Raw genomic sequence first — 16,899 nt, forward strand, 5'->3', positions numbered from 1 at the left:
AAATTAGCTGAAAATGTATAAACAAAAAAAAAAAAAAAAAACAGCTGAAAAGTAGCAAAAACAGCTAAAAGAAGCTTAAGTTACCAGAAGAAAGTGGAGAGAGCATATTTTTGCTGAATTAGGCTGAGAAAAGTTGAAATTATTTTTAAAAAGCTTGAATTAACTGAAAAAGTTAAAATTAGCATAAAACAGCTAAATAGTAGCTGAAATAGCAGAAAAAGCTGAGACTTGAACAAATAAGCTGAATTGAGCATAATAAGCTAAAAATAGCAAAAAGAAGCACAAAAATCATATAGTTATCTGAAAAAAAAATCTAAAACGATCACAAAACAGCTGAAAAAAACAGCTGAAAGTAGCTGAAAAGGTTTAAATTTGCACAAGGAAGCTGAAAGAAGCTGAACCAGAACAAAATGTGAAAGGAGCAGAAAAAAGGTTGTGAACAGATCTAAAGATTTTGAAGGATGTAAAATGAGCTCATTTCATTTTCTATGAGAAAAAAGTGGCAGAAAAGGCTAAACATTTCAAAAAGCTAAAGTTGCACCAATACCAAAAGTCATAGCAGGATTGTCCTGAAAGAGCTGAACGTTTTGATGTGATTTGTTGAAATAGCACAAAAATTATGAAACGAGAAAGATCCTGAAAAACATATGGAAGAAAAAAGGATCACAGTAATATGAATGCTTCATGAGCATTCACACTATTACATGCCTTGCATTCCTTGAAGGGAAACATATTGCCCGCTACAAAGAGTGCATGCAGACACGAGATATTTCCAAATCCCCCTCTCCGCTCCACAACGAGGAACAAAAAGTGGATTGCAAAGTCTCCTTCTATCTGGAGCCACAAATCTGTCCGGCTGTTTTAATTTGCAGTTAAATCTCAGAGACAACTCAGAGTTAAAAAAAAAAGAAAATAATAATCTGCAGTTTCCTTACTGTCCCACTGCTACCCATGGATAGGTGACTGAGTTGCTGCGTCAGAGGCCCCATCATGGAGGTTGGCTGGATGGACATGGTGTGTTCCATCCCTGACGTGAGGACCGCTCCCTGTGGAAAAACACACAACGCTATCAGCATTTACCGTCAAGGACAAAGACACAGTTGGCGAGTCGAACAGAACGAGGCAGCTGCTTGAAGATGAACGATACTCACTGTGGGCGGCATTATGTACGACTGATGATGGATCCAGGATGGATTGTGTAGCTGGCAAAACAAGGAACGCCCGACAGTCAATATAATGGCATGCTCACATCACCACACTTCTAGAGAATTTGTGAATTTTGGGAAAAATGCATCAAACTCATAAACGTGTACATTTTTAAATAATGTTTAACAGTTGTTAACACTTGGAGCCATAACTCAGAGGTAGAAGTGTCTTGTCACATCGATCAAACACCCTCCATTCTCAGTGTGATACCTGATAGGTGGACATGGGCGAAGGCATATATGGAGACAGGGAAGCTGGTCCCATCATTCGATTTGGGGTGATGCTGTATGGAGAGAAGAATCTGCAGACAGAGACACAGTTAGAGAGCACACTGTAAACCCAGTTCCCCCCAGGCTGGACAAGAAACGGGTCAGAGATGGTGGTACTGACCCGTTCTGTAAGGCTGTGGTGGGGTCATAGGTGAGAGTGAGGCCTGCCTGGAACAGAACACAAAGAAGTGTGTCAACATCAGAAGGAATATCTCAGTGAGTGTCAGGGAAGAAAACAAGTCAATAAATAAAAATATCTCACAGATTCCCCGTCTCTTGTCCAGGGTCGACCATTCTGCAGATGTTTCCCTTGGCTCTGACGCTTCTTCTGACCTCCATCAGCAAATTTACACAGCAGGGGTTCGGATGGTGCTGAATCCAAAAATATAAAAAGGTTAAATTATGTCTAATGAATGTAAGAAAATGTTTTTTAGCACTTTAAGCTACTGTTTTGCTTTCAACTAGTGGTTTGCTAGTTTTAGCTTTTAGTAGCTACTGTTCTGTTAGTTTTAGCATTTACATACTAATTTGCTAGTTTCAGCTATGAGATATCCATCCATCCATCCATTTTCTTTACCCGCTTATTCCATTTTGGGTCACGGGGGTCGCTGGTGCCCATGTCCAGCAATCACTGTGCGAGGGGCGGGGTACACCCTGGACGGGTCGCAAGTCCATCACAGGGCCACATAGAGACAAACGAGACAAACAACCATTCACTCTCTCACTCACACCTAGGGACAATTTAGAGTTACCAGTCAGCCTAACATGCATGTTTTTGGACTGTGGGAGGAAACCGGAGTACCCGGAGAAAACCCACGCATGCACGGAGAGAACATGCAAACTCCACCCAGAAAGGCCCCTGGACCGGGGTTTGAACCAGGGACCTGCTCGCTGAGAGGCAGCAGCTCTACCAGTTGCGCCACCGTGCTGCCCGCTATGAGATATCTTCTTTCAAATTTTGGTTTTAATCTACTGTTTTGTTAATTTAAGCTCTTAATGTTTGTTTTGCTATTTTAGCTACAATTTTGCTGGTTTGCTACTGTTTTGATAGTTTTGGGTTTTAGCAGGTATTGTTCCGTGAGTTTTAGCTTTCAGCAGCCATTTAGCTATTTTTATATTTTATCTACCTTTTTGCTAATTTTGTCTTCTTGCTACAGTTTGCCAATTTCAGCTCTTCGTTTCTGTTCTGCTAATTTTAGCCTTGAGCTACAAATCAGTTGGTTGGAAATTTTAGCCACTATTCTACAAATTTGAGCTTTTAGCCACTGTTCTGCTGGATTTAGCTTTTTTCAAATAAAAATGCATCTAAATGTTTAAAATCCCAAAATACATGCTTTGTGCTTTTTAAAAACTACTTAGTCAAATTAGTTTCATTTCTAGCTTTTAGCTACTGTTCTGCCGTTTTTAGCTACTGCTCTGTTGGCTTTAACGTTTAGCTACAGTTTTTAGGTTTTAGCTTTTGTTCTGCCTTTTTGGGTTTTGCACAGCTAATTTTAGTTTTTTGTTTTGGCCGTTTCAGCTTTATGAATTCAGTTCTAGTGTTTCAACAAATTTCAGCAATGCTATCCAGCACTCAGCAGTCCCACCGCTTTTTCACAGAAAACACTAATAGAAGAAACGGCAGATCAATAATAAGAAGGTCTTACCTGGAACTCCAGCAGGAGTCTTAATATATTTTCCATTGAAATGTTGAATAATAGCCTCACATTTCTCTGTTGACTCCATCCTGTGGTAGAAAGTAACGTTTGTTGTTTAATTAAAACTGTTGAAGGTGACAAACCATTACTAGGTGTTTTACCCATAGCAGCCGCCAGAGGGCGCACTTACACACATTATTATTGAAGTTTATTCACACTCCAGTCATTTTAATCAAATGCAGTTAGCAGCTAAAATGAGTGATGAAGAGCAGCTCCCACCTGGCGAAGCCAACTCCTCGGCTGGTCCCATTGGCATCTCGGAGGATGCGAGTGGAAATAGCCGGACTGAAGGGCTTCAGCATATTCTCCAGCTCCTGCTCGTCCATGGACAGAGGCAGGTTGGAGATGTACAAGTTGGTGGGGTCCTGTTCCTGTTGCTGCCGAACCACACAGCCAAAAGAGGAAATATTAGTGGAGTTCATCATTATAAAAATGGTTACATTCCATAAAAAAGTCTGTTTGAGGAGTTTTACATAGTTTTCACAGAACAACGGCGTGAAATGTCTGAAATGTAATAAAGGGAAAACGGTTAAAAGGGAGTTAAAAAAGTTTGAGTAATAAATAGTAAAATAAGTGTTTTTATTGTCCCCTGCCAAACGGCGGACAATAATGTTTTTTCCCCATGCTTGTGTTTGTGAGTGTGTGTTTGTGTCTGCGTCTGCTAGCAAAATATCTCGTGTACCACTGGATAGATTTTAATGAAACTTTCAGAAAATAAATATCATATCTACAACTGACTAACTTTTAGGAGCCAGTCCAATCCAAGATGGCCACGCCAGACATGTGACTTTAGAAAGCACAAAAATGGCTCAAATTTGGCCAGTCTTTCAGATATTGTGCTAACATTTTGAGTAATTAACAACATATACTCCAAGGCTACTCATTAGGCAATATCTCTGCTTAAAACCTTACCTACTTGAATCAACTCTATCTGTTAGCGGAATATTTCATGAATTGCAAGATGCATTTTAATGAAACTTTCAAGAAATATTCACTGGATGTACATCTACAACTGATTAAGTGTTGGCATCAGTCTAATTTAATATGGCCACTAAATCCAACAGACATTAGCCCACAAAGTATTGGCTGTAATTCAGCCAGTTTCACGATGACGTCAAATGTGATGTGGTGGTAGCTGAGAGGCATTCACAACTCTTACTGTGAGGAGCTTGACGTCTCACAACATTGTACGAGCTTGTGTAAAACAGCTACAACGCCAACATGTTAGGAGGTGGACGATATGTATTACTTCAAGGAACGTGTGTTGGAAAATGCTTTTTTAGGATTATCATCATGTGTCATAATTACCCCACAAAGCAAATATTATCATTTGGTATTCTTGTATTATAGTTTTTATTTTTAATGAGCCAGTCCTCATCTTGAATGCAAACTCAAGTTCCATAAATCAAAAGCAAAGGATGAAGAAAAACAGAAAGTCAGTCATAAAGGGCCCGGTTTTGTTTTCCTCATGCACAGATCCTTTCATCGCTTTATTCTCTATCCTAACTAATTTAATTTGACCTACAGTATCTCGTACGATAACCAATCTGTATCCCCTCGAGCCGTGATGCATATTTATCATCCACGATGTGATTAAGAATCTCTAAATGCAGCGCGAGTAAATTTCCATGCCATGAATAATGCATGTGGAACGACTACGACCTGTGATGAAGGTGATTCCTCCTCCACCTTCCTTCTCTTTCACAGTATAGTGCAAACTATATAAGAGCGAGCGGAGGAAACCTGCTGCACATTTCAGCGGCGACTGACTCAGAGTGAGTCAGGGACAACACCGACGCTGACACACGTCTTCTGGTAAACTCCAGCAGCACGGCCGAGTGAAATTCAGCTATTTTGCGATTGAGAGGCAGAATGAATGTCGATGATCCAGCTTAACGCGAGATCAGGTTTCCCGAGGTGTCGGTGGTGAGAGTGACTGTGAGTGCTATAATCCAGCTGAGGCAGGACTGATGAAGTGCATGTGAGGTTGTCAAGCGCATGTGTGCGTGTTGACAGGGCGGGTGATTGGGCACCGTGCCCTGCTGACTGGGGAGCTGCTCAGACACTGTGCCACTGGGGAGAACAGACAGCTTCTTTATACATGAGCTCAGAGAGCAGCCCCTCCCAGAGGACACACTCCCCAAACATTGTCACCACTCTGAGCACACATGTAGCCGTGCGCATCTGCGAGCTCCTGTTTGTGCAAACACATGCTCTTCAGTGCATTAATGCCCATGAAGACACTGATGTAGGACCACACCCGGGCAACGAACGCACCACGCAGTAAACACGTGTACACAAAACAACGGCTCGTTCTCTGCCTCCTGATTACAGGTGCAGCTTTTTAGCTTGTCACAAAACTCCTCCATCCTTTTTGTTCTCGACTTTCATTATCACTTTTTTCAGTTCTGCTTTCTTATTTATGTTTGATTATAGGAATATAGGCAAATCCTACAGATAAATGTCACGTATTCTTTGCTCACCGCCAAAATGCAGACGTGCATGCTGAGTGAGGTTCTTACCTTGGCCATCTGAGCTTGCACTCCGCCAGCCTTCAGTGCTGTGACTGCTTTCTGAGCTGAGGCTGGACTGTCAAAGTCCACAAAGCCGTAGCCTGCTGGCACCAAACCATTCATCAATATACATGTTACAACAAGGAGACAAACACGAGGACCAACATATACACACAGAGTACACTCATTCAGCAGTTGGTGTTCTGGCTGAAGACACAGATCCACACATCTGAGCTGTGTTTCCCACAGAGTGATGGAGACTGTGGGGAAACACAGCAGGTATATTAATATATACCAGGGCTAATCAACTGGTGGCCCGGGGGCCAAATTAAGTCCATGTTAGGACTCAGTTAGGCCCACCAGTGGGTTCATTTTTTAAATAAAACTAGATTTTAAATCATAAAACAAATGTACTTAATGACAATAACTGCTGGATGTCCAGCCCCTGAGCTCTTGGCTTCCAGTAACTGTGGCCCCCTGATATATACCAAAGCTTAACCCACAATACACACCTGTCAGCTGAGAGCTCTACAGAGCATAATCATAAAACAGCTAATTTTTTTTTACACATTTTAGCTATATATATATATATATATATACTTGTGATGCCAATTCAACACATTCAATATAAATGTTGGCAACTTTGAAAAAAAAAATGTATATATATATATATTTTTTTTTTTTTACGTTATTCAAGAATTACAGCAATAAATACAAAACATTTAGGGTGTCTTTTAAAATTTAAGCCTCCCAAACCCATATTTGATTCATAGTGGAACACAGGAAATATAATTTTTTATTCTAAGTGCATAATTTTACATAGAAAAAAGGGTCGTTTTGAATGCTATCACTGCAATATATCTCAAAATAGTTGAGGCAGGGCAACAAAAGGCGGTTAAGGTAAGTGGTTTGAATAAAAGCAGCTGAAGGAGCTGCTTGACACAAACTGGTAATAGATCAGTAAGAGGACTGGGAATAAAAAGAGCATTTTAGATCTCAGAAGTAAAGCTGGGCAGAGGGTCACCACTCTGCAAAAACTGTATCTAAAAATACCGAAACAATTTTTAAATACTGTTCCTCACTGCTAAATTGGGAAGACATTGAATATCTCGCCATCTTTAGTTCATAACATCTAAAGAATTTAAGAATCTGGAGAAATCTCTGAGCTCAAAGGACACGGCAGAGAGTCAGTATTGGATGCCCTTATTGTTTAGGCCCTCAGCACTGTATTAAAACAACTGATTTTGTAATGGGCATCACTTAGGAACACGTCCACAAATGTAAGCACAGTTTTCCATTTACAAATGCAGGTTAAAGCTCTATCACACAAACAAGAAGCCATATGTGAACGCCATCCAGAAACACCGCCATCTTCTCTGGGCCAAAGTTCATTCAAAATAATCTGAGGCAAAGAAGAAAACTGTTCTGTGCTCAGACAAACCAATATTTGACATTCCTTTTAGAAACCACAAACACCACATCCTCCATACTAAACAGGAGAGGGACCAACTGACATGTTGTCAGTCCACTGTTCAAAAACCTGCCTTGCTGATGGTATGGAGGTACATTAGGACCCACGATATGGGCAGCTAACATAACTGAAAAGGTAAATGGACTCTTATATAGCGCCTTAAAGCACTTTACAACACAATCTGTGCCTCATTTATCCATTCATACAGCACTCTACTATATACACAGAATAATCTGTGCTTTATCGCATTCATACACCAATGGGACACACATCAGAGTTTCTTGCCCAGGGACACTTCGGCATGTGACTGCTGGTGGAATTGAACCCCAGACTCTTGCAATGGAGGACGACTGCTCTAACCACTCAGTCACAGCTGCCCAAAAAGGCACTATTAATGCAGAAAAGTATTTTAGAACAACATATGCGCTCATCCAGACAACATCTTTTTCAGGGAGGGCCTTGATTATTTCAGTAAGATAATGATAAACCACAATCTGCTTCTAACAGCAAGGCTTTGTAAGAGTCCAGGTGCTGAAGTGGCCTGTCTGATTGACAACATTTGACCCATCATGGAATGAAAAACCAGACAAGAAGACCCAGGACTGTTGAACAGCTAGAACCTACATCGGACAACATTCTCTTCCAGAAACTCCAGCAGTTGTTTTCCTCCAAGTGTTTGCAGACGAGACAGTCATTAAAAGAGTGGATGCTTCAAAGTGATAAACATGGCTCTGTCACAATTGTTGTTAGATGTGTAGCTGCCTTCTAATTGGAAAAAATACCCTATTTTTCTTAAGAAATGGTACAAACTCTTCCTTTAAACACGTAGTATGTTTACTATACTCCACTGTGAATTCAAATGGGCTTTTGAGAATTACGAATCATTGCATTCTGTTTTTATTGACATTTTACACAGCGTTCCAACTTTTTTCAGAATCGGGGATGTACCGTCATCTACCGTCTTGTGGTTTTACACCTCACCTTTGCATTTATTGGTAGTTTTGTCCAAGATGGCCTTGGTTGACACAATTTTCCCATACCTGCAAAACAGTGACATTTCATGCTATGCACTACAGATGGCAAATATATTTTACATTCATTCATTTACAGGTTTACATTGCAACACTGCTGATAGAAGGTGGTTCCTTTCTAAACTTAATATGCATGAGGACGGAATTAAATTCCCCTGATGCATTCTGTGCAGTGACACTGAATGCAATTATAAAAGCTGGTAATAAATTATGTGCATATGGAAATCTTTGGAAGGTGGGGGTAAATGAAATGAAATGAAATGAGGGGAATGTCCAGTGGGATTCTCCATGCTTGAAAAAAAATATAGATTGTCCCTTTTTTATTATTATTCCAGCTAATGATCAGTATTAGTCAAGTGGGAGATCCAACTATGTGACAAGTTGGTGAAAATGAACATCTGTTGAATTTCCAGATCACAATACCCCTCCTATAATATCAGTGAACATGAAGACACTACTGGAGCACTGGACGGACAGTGGCTGACTTTTTGCAAATGCGTTGTGTGCAGAGGTGTCTATCAGTTCCCATCTCTCCAGGCATGTGCATGCAGTGTAATCTGATACGCCTCTCCTTGGCTGTGCTGTCCGATGCTGGCTCCCAGCCACACTATGCTTCAACTAACCAGCTTCTCTGTGTGCAGCCGTCTACGCTCGACTGGGTCTTAGTGCCCCATAGTGACTTCCATCCAGGGACAATGCACCACTGCCTCATCTCATCCAGGGAGAAGTCACTTGCAGAATGTGTTTTGTTAACAAAGAATCTATATATCTCAAAACTAGATTATTTCAAACTGAAAATTAATTTAAATCTGCAGTTTGATCATATGTTCAAAAATTATTTCTGATGTCTTTACACTCATTTAAAGCCCCATTTTGTTTAGCTTGTTTCTTGGATTGTTGTTTAGTTTTTTACTCTTCTGAAAGGGATAAATTCACTTTTTTTAAAAGTGGGGCATTGTGGAAAGATAATGAACAATTAATATCTTACCTGTTGCAGATAGTTTATTATTATTATTATTGAGTAGCCCTACTTTAGAGAAATAGAGTTTGATTCTGATTAGATTGATGAGCTAATGGTCAGTTCATTTCTGCAATCTTTAAACAACTCCAAACTATGAATTTTCATTTCAGATCGTTCAGACAGTTTTGTAAACCTTTACAGACAATTGTTTATATGCTCTTTGCATAAAATTCCAGAATTTATTTACAAGTGTTAGATGTAGCATCTAGACTGGTGCAGCCTGAGACATTTTCAGCTAGAAAATCAAAATGTTTCTTATCATAACTGTGTAATGCAAAATAGAAGGTTGTGTAAAGGTCTACCAAATAGCATTCACACTATTAATGTTTTGAGATTAGTTATTTTAGGATGGTTGCCACTCATTTTGGTCTTGGGAGTTGCCATTAACTTGCCAATCCCTTCACCAATCTTTATTTCTTCTATCTGATGTTGTTTAAAAAGATGTCTACAACAAATATAGTATTGTTCCTAATTTTTCCACAGAACCCCACGCAAAATGATAAAACCAATCCCTTTAAAAGCAGATAAATACACCTAAATCTAAGACAACTCACTGTTGTAGGCAAAGAAAATCTGTCAGATCTCAATATTTATAACCCCCCTCCAGTGTTGTTTAACTGGAGCTCTGTTGTATTATAGATTAGTCTTTCGATGCAACATTATTCTTTCATGGTTCACTCCGATGCTACAGTGATGCCAAGTGATCCGCGTCCTAAAACTGCACTGCATTCCAAAGAGTCCAAAACTCCACATTAAAGCTGTCTTTAAGCTGCGAGCACTACTTGCTGCTTACACGGCGGAGTTGCAAAATCATGCTTGGAGGTCTTCATGATGCAGGGTAAAAGGAGAGGCAGGAGACTCAGCCATGTGTGAGACTTATTGTGTTCAACCCAGTGTCCTTTCATTGCTAACAGCTGGCAGCAAAGCACCCAAAGAGAAAAACTTCAAGGGTTGAGGAAGGAGAATCAATCCGCATCTCAATCTCTGCACAGCGTAAATCTCAGCACACTACAACTTCCACTGGGAGCACTAGGGGTGATGTCGGGGTTGGGTTTCATACATTTAATGTGCACATTTTAAGTTGAGAATGTCAGATTCCCTTCACTGGCTGTCGCCACGTCATGTTCCATCTTCACACTGTGCAAGCTTTTTCCTTGTAATTGAAAACGAAGCCCGCCTTCAGTCTGGTTCAAGTGAGAATTACACTGACTTTAATGTGCTGTGCTAAAAGGCAAATTTCATGCAGTGATTTTATCTGCTCTGTAAAAGCAGTAATATGAGAACTACCCCCACACTGCACCACCTGACACACAAACCCTGGACTCTGTTCACTCCTCCTCCCCCTCCGATTCTCTACATCCTCAACCAGCCACCCCCACGCCATTGCCCTTGTTTGTCTTTCCCTTTCCCTTGAGTTCGACGTTTCCTGTAGGGTTGGGCAGCCTCATGTGAGCCATATCTTCCAGACAGCTGTAAAATAACAGGCCTCGCCCACTCGCCCTCCCTCATTCGATCTCTCCAATTTCCCTCCTTTTCTCTCGCTTTTTTCCTCCTCTGTTCTTCTGGTTCTCATCACCGGGCTCCAGAATTCAATTAGGTAAAAGCGGATCATTTGTCTCGGCTTTCTGTGTTTTGATGTCTTCCACCCAAGGCCTAACATGTCAGGCTGGACGGAGGAGCTGTTTTGATGTCTGACTTTTCTGAAGCCTCACTGTCACGTCGACGAGCAACAACGTGGTGTTTAACATGCAGGTTTTGTCTTTGTCCTTCAGTCTCTGGTGTCTTATTTTTTATTCATTTTTATTTTTTGGTCAAACAGCATTACAAAAAGAAGAAAAACAGATTAACAATATTTGGTGTAAACGAAATATTTAACCTCCTAGGACCTGGCATCCATATATGCAAGAGTTTGGGTCTTAGGAGGTTAAAGGGGAATAAAAGAAGTTTTAAAAAATAATGTATAAAAACGGGGCATTTTTTTCCCCTATTACGGAAACACACTATAAGTTGGGCTTCAGCATACATGTGCATTTCAAATGTACGGAAGCCAGCCATCAACATTTACCCATGTTAACACGCAAACCATTCAGCCAGTCGACTTTCAGCCATCACTTACAGCAATCTACTCTGCACCTCTTACAGGGTTCCTGCTGGCAGTGGACAACCACAGAGATTTACTAGGTGTGTGAGAAGGCAGCAAGGTTTGTGTGTACTGGTAACTTACGGCTGACAGAGTTTGACCAGATCCTGGTCTGTGGTTCCTGGAGGAAGGCCGCGGATGTAAAGGTTGGTTTTGCTGAGCTGCTCTCGTCCTCCACTGCTGCTACTGCTACTGCTGCTGCTGCTGCTGCCATTGCTGAAGGTTGCTGTGTTGCTGTTCAGGCTTGGAGAAGCCATCTGATGGTTGGACGGCAGCACATATGTCTGCTGCGGAAAAAAAAAGCATAATCAGATTTGAAATGGTATACAGAGCAGATTCATCTTTTAAAAACATAAAAACGGACATGAAAAAGCAATTCTGCCAGATGGGACCATTCATTTGGGGTTTGGGTATTTTTAGAAATTTATTGCTCAGTCTGACCTGGTTAGGTGACAAAATAGGTAAACTGAGATGGACAATAAAAAAGATAGGTATGGGAAAAACATTTTTATGAGAAAATAACAGATGAAAGCTCATAAAAACATACACAAACGTAACAAATAGCCAACACTGTAGCCATCTGCAAGTAATTTGGTTTTCCCAGCATGCACCATTTTGGCAGGACATAAGAAATTGTTGTTCTGAAAGTCAATGTTCATCATTCTTCACCAAACTAAAAGGAGGCTGAGGTTGTCGATAAGGAGTATGACCCTGCTCTAAAGTGACAGAAACATTTGAGAATGGCACTGTAAAAATATTATCTCTAAGGAAATAAAAACAATGCTGAACAAAAAAAAAATTAAATTAGAGATTATGTATTTGTTGTTGTTGTATTTTAATATTGGCTGAGCTACTAATTTTCTGTCCAGTTCTTGTCTCTGATCACAACAAAGTGCCAGAACTTAAAATTACCTTTATCAGATAAACAATATCTGAAACAGGAAATAAATTCAACAAAGACCTGCTGGTCTGAATGACTACCGGACAGTAGCCCTCACCTTGATAGTCGCTAAATACTTCAAAAGACTGGCCATGGCCCTCATCAAAGATACCATCGACATCATTGAGGACCCACACCAATATGATTACCGCGAGAATCGATCAACAGAGGACTCCATCTCCTCTGTGGTCCACACTGCTCTCACCCACCTGGAGCAGAAGGACTCCTACGTCCGTATGCTCTTTGTGGACTTCACATTTGCCTTCAACACCATGATTCCCTGCAAACCCTGATGCACAAACTACCCACAGTAGGACTAAGCCCCTCCATTTGCAACTGGGTCCTGGACTTGTTAACTAAACAGACCACAGTCTGTGAGGATCCACAACTTATCCTGCTCCACCATAACCCTCAGCACTGGTTCCCCTCAGGACTGTGTGTTGAGCCCCCTCCTGTTTACTCTGCTCACATAAGACTGTGCACCTACCCATCCAGACTGTCATATTGTAAAGTTTGCAAACAGTATAGCAGTGGTTGATGCATCACAAATAATGATAAGTCCAGCTACAGGCAGGAGGTGGAACACCTGGAGAGCTGGAGCAGGAAGAACAACTTTCACATCAATGTGAAGACGAAGAAGGAGATAGTTGTGGATTTCAGACAGAACAAACACACCTACCCCCACCCCCAAATATAGGAGGATCAGTGATTTAAGTGGTCTCCAGCCACAAGTACTTGGGTGTGCACCTGAACAACAACCTCAGCTGGGACAACAACACCACCAGCCTGATCAAGAAAGTTCATCAGAGACTCTACTTCCTCAGGCGGCTGAGGCGAGCTGGTCTGGGAAGCTCAGTCCTCACCTCCTTCTACATGTGTGCAAAGCATCCTGTGCTCCAGCATCAACGTGTGGCATGGAGGCTGCACAGCTGCAGAAAGAAAAGCTTTGCAGAGAGTGGTGAAGGCTGCACAGAAGTCTGTTGGGAGTCAGCCTCCCCACCATCACAGACATCTACACCTCCAGATGCAGGAAGAGAGCCACCTGCATCATGAAGGACCCCACTCACCCAGCACACACACTTTTTGCCCCACTCCCCATCAGGCAGGAAGTTGCGGAGCATTAAGTGCAGAACCAATAGACTGAGGAACAGCTTCTACCCTGAACCTGTTAGACTCATGAATCCCTAATCAGGATTATCACTGTGAATAAGAAAAAAAAATCACTGTAATGCCACTTGATTGTTGATATGTGCTGCTGATTATCCATGCTGCTGATCTCATGCTGCTGGATTCATTCATTCATACGCATCTACCCACAAAGACTCATGTTCGTGCTGCTGTTGTTTGATAGATTGTTTTGTACTATTAGTGACTTGCGTTTATCTTAGATCTTTTAGCGTACCGTTGGGTATTCGTTTAGCGTATATCTTAGTTTATATCTTAGTTCCTTATTTACTGTTTCTTTTTACACTTTATATTTTTGCTATTGTTGGATGTAACTGGGACCTTGAATAAGCAATTTCGTTCTACCTCATGTACCATATGTGATGCGAATGACAATAAAGAACCTTGACTTGACCTGAACCAGGTCCAGAAAAATGCATCATCTTTCAGTTGATTGTCTACTGTACTAAGATTTCTGCTAATAACTCTTTGGAGATTATTTTGTTGGTGATAAGATGTGATTTTCTACTTGTCAAACTGTTATTCTTACTATTTTTGTATAAATTCAACTACAGAAATATGAACAAAAAAAATGTTTTTTGCCAGGCTGTCAACAACACTGTGGTTCATTCACTGAGGTTTTGGAGCTTTTATATGCCTGAAAGATTCGAAGATAAAAGCCACAGCAAATAAATAAACACATAGTCTGGAACTAGACTGAAAATAGTCTGCCAAAGGACTGAAAACAAGTTTTTTTTAAAAGCAGCCAAAATCCAAAGAAAAACTATTAAATACTTTCAAAAAGCCTGAAAAACTGACTACAACCACTTTAAAAGATAAAAAAATGTCTCACTGAAGACTTGGTCATTGTAGAGAAGATAAAATGGGTTGAGACACCAGTGAATCAAGATTTTTTTGTACCCCATAACCTTATGTTTTCCAAATTAAAATGGAATCAGTCTTCAGAATTTGGAAGTCTGTCTTTTCCTCATCAAAATAACAGTGACAGTGACTCACAGAGCCCTTTCATCTTAGTGGCTTCTCTAATATCCATCTCTTCTTTAGCATCAACATTATTAGTTTTTTCTTCACAATCACAGCCTCCCTTTTGCCTTCACTGTAGGCTGCCTGCAGACTATAGGAGGGATGCACCCAAAGAGCCTCAGACAGGATAAGAGGAGTCCAAGTCCGGAGCTGAGCCTGGCTGCTGAGGCCTGTCTAATTGGGACTTGAGCTTGTTAGCAGGACGTGCTAATCCCTCTCATGTGCACCCTAGTCAGAAGGTAGTGTCTCATTAAAAACGCTCTGCTAAACTTCATCTGAGAAAAGGATGGGAGGGACTCAATGGTGCTTCTACCCACCCGCCACACCAGTACCTGCTCAAGTGCACTTCAGAAGGAAGATTATCATTAATTTCTTAGGTGCACATCACTGAGAATTGCATTTCATTTTATGACCCGAGTACTTCATGTCCTCTCAGTTAATAAGTGCCAAAAAGGAGAACTCCTAATATGCCACAGATTTCCCTATAACTTTTCAGTTTGCTAATCTGTTTACACTTCTTCGTACCTTTATAGTATCATAATCTCTTGATGTGCCTCTGCTTGAGATGGGATCAGTTCCACTCATACACAAGACTCAAAAACATAGGCTCTTTATTTTCTATAGATTTCATTATATAACGGCTAATTACCCTAAAGCCCACTGCAGCGAATGAACAATTGCTGCTTCGTCGTAAAAAGGTAGAAATGTACATTATAGAGTCCTTACAATGCTGCTACTGTCAGGCTTAGCAATTACTGCAGCTAAAAGACATCTTTGTGCCTTTTTTCATTGTTGTGCTTGAAGTAGAACTACATAAGTGGCCAACAGGATGGTGAAGAGAACAGCTATGTGCTCTAGGCACCGGCTGCAGACTGATGAGATGCTTACAGTAGGAGGGAGCAGAGGTGATGCCTGTTGGGAGAGCAGGTAACTCAAGGACTTTTTTAGATGAACTACACAATGAGAGCTAAGAGAGGGCAGGATGTTAACTTTCTAATAATACCACAATTATAAGAGTTAGTTTTTAACTTTTTAATGCTGCATCTATCCAACAACCTTTCTGGTGTTAAATGAATCCTGTGGGATTTCATAACCTTAGATTGAACAAATTACCAGTAGTTCACTCTGCATTTAGGCATGATGTCACCTTTACCATTGCAAAACTAAAGTCATATGAATTGTCTAAATTTGGGTGGGATAGCAAATTTAATACAGTCACATTCAGTGTATAAGTATTCAAAATAGGCCAAAATCAAAGACAAATGTATCTAACAATACACACTTTCTTACTCTGCATTACTCAGAGTAATATCTTAAATATGATGTCCTACCTGCTTGACAAAAGGCACTGTGGGAAAGATCATAATCATGCAAATCACTTTAATTCTTGCAGATGCTGGCAAAAAATAAATAAAAAGGCAAGAAAACCAATCAAAGGTGGGAAGAGCCAGATTAAGAAAAGTGATGAAAGCCCTCGGTGTTCTGCAGCTGAAAGGTGAGACCTCCCTGTTCCTCCTCTCCAGATTCAATCCACTTTCATCCTATGCTTAAAAACGCAACAAAACACACGCACAAAAAGAAAACACCAAGGCGTGTAAAATGCGCAGGAGGAAGAGAAAAGCCAGGGAGTTGATGGAAAGCAGAGGGAAAAGGGGTGTCTCTAAATCCTTTTTTCTTTTCTCCCTCCGCCCTTTTCTTGTAATAAACCGCACAGAAAAGGGGTTAGCACTTGACGCCGGATTTACAAGTCTCCCCTCTGTGTGACTCCAACACTCTGACAATGAGACGCTCTAATAAATAAATAAATAAAAGTGTGTGCAAGTCTTCTTTTAAGAATAGGCCTTGAGTTTGTGGAGCTCGGTTGAAGTGAACACTTTGTCTGAATCCAGAATTCCAGGAATTCCACGTCATTAATCTGAGCATTCTGAATTCCTTCCAGCTGTGAGCCACTGACGGGATGACACAGGCCAGGAGGGATCTGTTTCATTTCAGTTGTTCCAGATGGGTGTTGGAAGAAATTTATATTCTTGCGCTTGATAGTTTTTATAATTCCTGGATTAAATTTTAAGAGTTAAAAATAAGACAAAAGAAAAAAAATAATAATAATTAGCTAAAAAAATGCTTGCACGATGGTTGAAAATAGGCCTGTACATTATTTCAGTTAATATAAAGGTGGTTGGAAATAGATAAATAATGTTTTTCCATGAATTATTAATTTTACTGAGCCAACCAATCAATATTACATCTTCAGTGCAGTTTCAGATTAGAGTCATTGCACTAATCTAATAGCAACATGGTTGTCGAGTCAACGGTTCCTGAAGTTGGGGTTGGAAGTTGGAACCCCACTGTCGGTCATTAAGCTACAAGTGAGGGGTCTTGAGACTATTTCCAGAAATTCATATA

At 40.6% G+C, this 16,899-nt stretch overlaps 1 protein-coding gene across 3 annotated transcripts in view; it reads right to left on the reverse strand.

The window, feature by feature from the left end:
- LOC119416953 (RNA-binding motif, single-stranded-interacting protein 2) overlaps positions 1-16,899 on the reverse strand; it is a 22,415-nt gene that overhangs the window by 1,629 nt on the left and 3,887 nt on the right. For all 3 annotated transcript variants that reach the window (XM_037684155.1, XM_037684154.1, XM_037684153.1), the window contains exons 2-11: positions 11,433-11,635; positions 8,138-8,196; positions 5,695-5,786; positions 3,392-3,549; positions 3,122-3,201; positions 1,738-1,847; positions 1,597-1,643; positions 1,417-1,507; positions 1,152-1,202; positions 936-1,046 (exon numbers count right to left, since the gene is read on the reverse strand). In XM_037684155.1, the coding sequence (XP_037540083.1) occupies positions 936-1,046; positions 1,152-1,202; positions 1,417-1,507; positions 1,597-1,643; positions 1,738-1,847; positions 3,122-3,201; positions 3,392-3,549; positions 5,695-5,786; positions 8,138-8,196; positions 11,433-11,635 (1,002 nt within the window). The remainder of the gene's footprint in view (positions 1-935; positions 1,047-1,151; positions 1,203-1,416; positions 1,508-1,596; positions 1,644-1,737; positions 1,848-3,121; positions 3,202-3,391; positions 3,550-5,694; positions 5,787-8,137; positions 8,197-11,432; positions 11,636-16,899) is intronic.

Source organism: Nematolebias whitei, chromosome 11, assembly GCF_014905685.2.
Source record: "Nematolebias whitei isolate Nwh7 chromosome 11, NemWhi1, whole genome shotgun sequence".
NCBI lineage: Eukaryota > Metazoa > Chordata > Actinopteri > Cyprinodontiformes > Rivulidae > Nematolebias > Nematolebias whitei.